Source organism: Sinocyclocheilus rhinocerous, unplaced genomic scaffold (genome assembly GCF_001515625.1).
Source record: "Sinocyclocheilus rhinocerous isolate Xijiao unplaced genomic scaffold, SAMN03320098_v1.1 scaffold477, whole genome shotgun sequence".
Taxonomy (NCBI): Eukaryota; Metazoa; Chordata; class Actinopteri; order Cypriniformes; family Cyprinidae; genus Sinocyclocheilus; species Sinocyclocheilus rhinocerous.
The window spans coordinates 173,585-178,877 of NW_015648673.1; the positions used below are offsets into that span (position 1 = coordinate 173,585).

Here is a 5,293-nt window from a genome sequence, read left to right on the forward strand (position 1 = left end):
GTGACTCTTGATGCACTGACTCCAGCTTCAGTCCACTCCTTGTGAAGCTCTCCCAAGTGTTTGAATCAGCTTTGCTTGACAGTATTCTCAAGCTTGCGGTCATCCCTGTTGCTTGTGCACCTTTTCCTACCCAATTTCTTCCTTCCAGTCAACTTTGCATTTAATATGCTTTGAAACAGCACTCTGTGAACAGCCGCTCTTTCAGTAATGACCTTCTGTGACTTACCCTCTTTGTGGAGGGTGTCAAAGCAATGGTCCAGAAGACGATCAAAGTCAGCAGTCTTCCTCATTATTGTGGTTTCAAAGAACAAGATACCCGGAATGTATAGGGATGGTCATTTAATGAAACTATATTTTGAGATACTGGATTTCTGACTTTCATGAACTGTAAGCACTAATCATCAAAATTAAAACAAAAAAACTTTTGAAATGTTTTACTTTACATGTAACGAATCCAAAACTCAAGTTCTTTAAAGTATGTTAATTTATGCACTCAATACTTGGCCAGGGCTCCTTTAGCACAAACTCCAGCATCAGCTGAGGCACTATTGAAGCACAAACAGGTAGAACGTGTATCAGTACATTGCATCCATTGCATTTGTGCATTTAAAGGGAATATGCAAATTTAACTTTTTGAAATAAGTTACAAAAAAAGAACTTTTCACAAAATTCTAATTTTTTTAGATGCACCTGTACATACATCACTCACTCACTCACCTGCTGTCTGGCTCATTTTATGACCGAACCAAAGAGTATAGAAGCCCAAGGGATCATGGGAAATGCTTCCATCGGGGAGAAATGAAAACATAGATGAATATAGTATGAAGTGGATCACAAATATAAAACTGTAATGTTTTGTAATGTAGTTTTTCTGTGATACGGCGGTCGCCAGTGAGGAATTTGAACGTTCAGTTTGCCGCCAAAGTAACGGTTAATCGCTCCTCCGCAGCTCAAGCTAATGTCACTGAAGCCTCTGGCTGGAGATGAAGAAGACTTCCAAATACACTGGAAATACATCTTTATACCTCAAAACCAGTGTAAATCCCCTCCCTCCGTTTACAGTAACTGAACAAGCGGCGTCTGCTTGGTTTTTCCTTCACGAGTCGCTTTCCTACGGTGGCCGAGAAGTGCTAAACAAATCACAATTCTGAAAACAAAATAACAAATTACAGAATTTGTTTTGCACTTCTCGGCCACCGTACTTTCCAGACCCTTCACGCTCTCTGTTCCTCTGTGATAACGAGCTGCCAACCTCCACACGATCTGATGAGTCCATCACAACTTTCACGAGTGCAACAATAAACAAACTTACATCATATAATAACGTTTATTATTTCAAAATCTCTTTCTTTGCGTTATGCATTCCACTTCTGCTCTAGCTTGAGTAGTAATCTAGGTTATATTTGGCATTGTGTAATTTACTGCAGACATTGTTGACTGGCTCTTTGTGATAACGGTATTATTGAGATCCCAGCCGATAGGTGGCGCTGTTTGATTGTGATTGTTTACAGCAGCAGCTAGTTTAGCCGAGAACACTAAACCTAACCAAATCAAGCTTTGATTATAATAGCTTGAAAGTGTTAAGATAGTCAGCATTAACGCTACAGTACAAATCTGCAAAAAAGTAAACAAAAATAATAATAAAATAAACAATTCACTATTTATTAAAAATGATTACTATATTAAAATAATTTAAAATTCCTCATACAGCTTTTAATCTTATGCACCAAACTCACCGTAGACCTTCAGTTCTTAATATGCTTTGTTTTGCAACTGACTGTAGATTTCAATGGAATGTGATTTCATATTCGTCTTCAGTCTGACTCCACGAATCTGTTAAACAATTCACATGCACAGGCTTTTAAAAACCTTTTAAAATGCCCAGGAAAGGCTCTGTCTCTGTATTACAGCAGTGTTAATAGCTGAATGATGCAGACAGCTAACGGGATCCAGCAGAGAGACCGTTTCCAGTGTGGAATAATTCAATTTCAGTCTCTATATCAGTGAAGGTGCAATGATTTATTCATCTGTAGTTTGTTTATGGCATCTGTTGAGATAAAGGAAGCTTTAGTTAAGTTAACAGCTGACGCACAGGATGCTGAGTCTCATTAATGTGCTTTTATCCACTATAATCGTGTAATGATTTACTGTAAATGCATTTTAAACTGCACACGAGACTGGTTATTGTAGTTTTTACTGCAGTGAATATTGCTTTGGTTGTGCTGCTTTTTGAAAGCCTCGCAAGTCTTCTGTGACGGGTTTGATCTTTGTTCAAATTTAGTTTTGTACAGGAAATGATGAATAAATAAAGTGTGTGTTGTGAGCATGTGCATATAATGGCACCGTATGTGGGGGATGTGTGGATGGGATAATGCATATGTGTGTGTGTGTGTGTGTGTGTGTGTGTGTAAAGCATGAGTCAGTAATGGACACTCCGAGTTGAAGGAGAGGTCAGGAATATGAAAGGCAGTGTCAGAGGAGAGGAGGGTTATAAAAAGGCTTTTATCATGAGAGCACTGATCATTACTGCCTCATCACAACACCCTGTGTGTGTTACTGTAACTCTGATTGTGTGCATGTAAAGTAACTAATGATGTTTTCACACAGCAGTGCACACGTCCTGCTCAATGCTTTACTGCAACACATGCATCAACACTTCAACACTAATCAGTATTGTGTTGTCTTTTCCTGCAAATACTTTAGCAGCACCATATCATAAATGATATGTTATTATGCAGATTACATTTTTCACATTATGGCATTTTACCTTTATATTTATGCCAAAACATTTTTATTATTACTGCACTATTTTTCTGTAAAGCTGCTTTGAAACAATATGCATGGGAAATGTTATGTAAATGTTATGTAATTTATACTATTTTAATAAAATATTTCAATAAAATATTAATTAGCTGAAATTTAATCTAGCTAATAAGAATGAATTATTTTGCATTTTTTAAATGAATTTTGATGCTTTTGAAGTGTCAAAAAAAATAAAAATTATCCAAAGCAACTTGCATTTAAGTTATGCATCACATGCATTCAACTGTATCACGAGACATGACCCAGACACCTGTATCTGTGTATGTGTTTCAGGTAGGGGCTTCGGTAATGTCGTTACTGAAGGACACCAATCCTCTCCAGCAGATTAAGGTCAGTGTGTGAAGAGTCAGTGACATATGTTAGCATTTAAGCTTTAGTTAGTGTCTGTGCAGCCGTTGTGTGTCCTGAAGCTTTACTGTGCTGATGTGAGATTCAGCAGCGATGCATCACTGAAACAGCTTAATTCAATTATCATGCTTTATGTTATGTTCATTATATTAGTCATTATTAGAATATACAATTATAGTTAATCAAATTAAAAAAGACAAAACTTCAGATTAGTACACATAGAATCTAAACTAAGATACACAAGTTATACTGCACAGTGTGTGAATTTTCTGTATAAATGGAATAACAATGTACTGGAATAAATGCAACTCCTTCACTATTTTTAAAAGGGTCTTAAATTGGAGCAGGAAGTTTTTTTTTAATCTATAAAGCTATGATATAAAAGTTGCATGCACAGCATGCAAAAAAAAGAGAATATAATGAATATGAATTTTCAACAAAGAATGTGTCTTGTTTTCTAATACAAATCAAGATTAATGCTTTTTTGTTTTCAATCAATCCTTTTTGTCCAAAATAAATCAATATACATTTACGTGAGAAGCAAAATAAAAAAATGAAATTGAAAATATTTTTAAAAAATGAAACATTTTTAATTTTCAGTTAGTTTGAACTTGATATACTAAATTAACCAAACTAAAACTGAAATAAAAATTTATAAAACTATATAGAAATTTAAAAAGCTAAAACAAAACAACAAAATTACTTACATTTTAACTCAAATGAAAACAGATAACAAAATAAAAATTAATTCAAAATATTAATAAAAACTATTATAGTATCTTGATACTAAAACGACGCTGGTTGTATTTTCAAACGTTGAAACAAACTCATTGTGTAGACATTTACATTTAGAGAACATTGTTGTGTTTCCTTTAATTTATTCCTTAAACTTTCTTTAATTGGTCTCAAAACATCTTTAAAAAAGTCTTACATTTACCTGCAGAAACCCTGTATAAATATCATTCAGTATGTAGTAAGCTAGTATTGCACTCATTATAATTTAAGTCACTTTTAAAATATTTTATTTAAGCATTTAGAAAGAAAATCTGGAAACTGATCTCCATGCTGATGTAAATGCATAGGCCTAATTTTTTATTTATCAACCTTAATGTCTTAAAACAATTCTGTGCCTGTGGTTTCTGAAGGGTCAGAGTGCAGATGTGGTTTAATCTTCATATACTCATGCACATGTGATGCCACTCTATCAGCCAATCAGAGCTCAACCTAAGGCTACACCAGAGGAAGCATCAGATTCTGTTTCCTGTGGTGTGTGTGGCACTTTATCGCTCATTAGAGCTCAGCACACCTGCATGTGATAATATTCATAACACATTTACGTTCAACACGGCAATCTGCGAGATCAAGACCTGCTGCAGGCTATAAATAACAGCTGAAGAGGACATATAAACGTGTGTTTGCATGCTATCTGCTTCAGCGTGTGAGAGAGTTACTCTGACTTACATTTTAGGAATTGATTCAAACCCACATGTTTAAATCTGCTCGGCCACACCTGAGCGCAAATACACAAATGTGCTTCTAAAAATATACCCGCATGCAAATCATATATGTTAATCTGTATACGCACACTTCAGAGCAAACCGAGACATTTAAAGGGATAGTTCACACAAAAAATGTGTGAACATTTTGTCATTGTTTACACTCTCTCGTCATTCTGACACTTATTTTCTTCTGTGAAACGTGAAATTAAATGTTAAGCAGAATGTCAGAAGCATTTCTTACAATGAAAGTGAATGGAAACAGACTTGAAACCATATTTTGTGATGCTTTTATGATGCTTTTTGGACCTGCTAAACATCTCATTCTGTTCTTCTGTTCAACAGAAAGAATGTCATACAGGTTAGGAACAACAAGAAGATGACTAAATGACCAAATTCTCATTTTCAATAGTCAGCTGTTCAGTGCAAAGACATATAATGGCTTAAAGGGATAGTTCACCCAAAAATGAAAATGTGATGTTTATCTGCTTACCCCTGGGGCATCCAAGATGTCAGTGACTTTGTTTCTTCAGTAGAACACAAACGAAGATTTTTAACTCAAACCGTTGCAGTCTATCAGTCGTATAATGCATGGCAATGGTAACAAAATCTATGAGAGTAAAAAA

At 35.1% G+C, this 5,293-nt stretch overlaps 1 protein-coding gene across 1 annotated transcript in view; it reads right to left on the reverse strand.

The window, feature by feature from the left end:
- Positions 1 to 1,276, reverse strand: part of polr3a (polymerase (RNA) III (DNA directed) polypeptide A) — a 37,023-nt gene extending 35,747 nt beyond the window's left edge. The window contains exon 1 of the mRNA XM_016514935.1: positions 1,187 to 1,276. Within this exon, the coding sequence (XP_016370421.1) occupies positions 1,187 to 1,276 (90 nt within the window). The remainder of the gene's footprint in view (positions 1 to 1,186) is intronic.
- Positions 1,277 to 5,293: the final 4,017 nt, after the last annotated feature.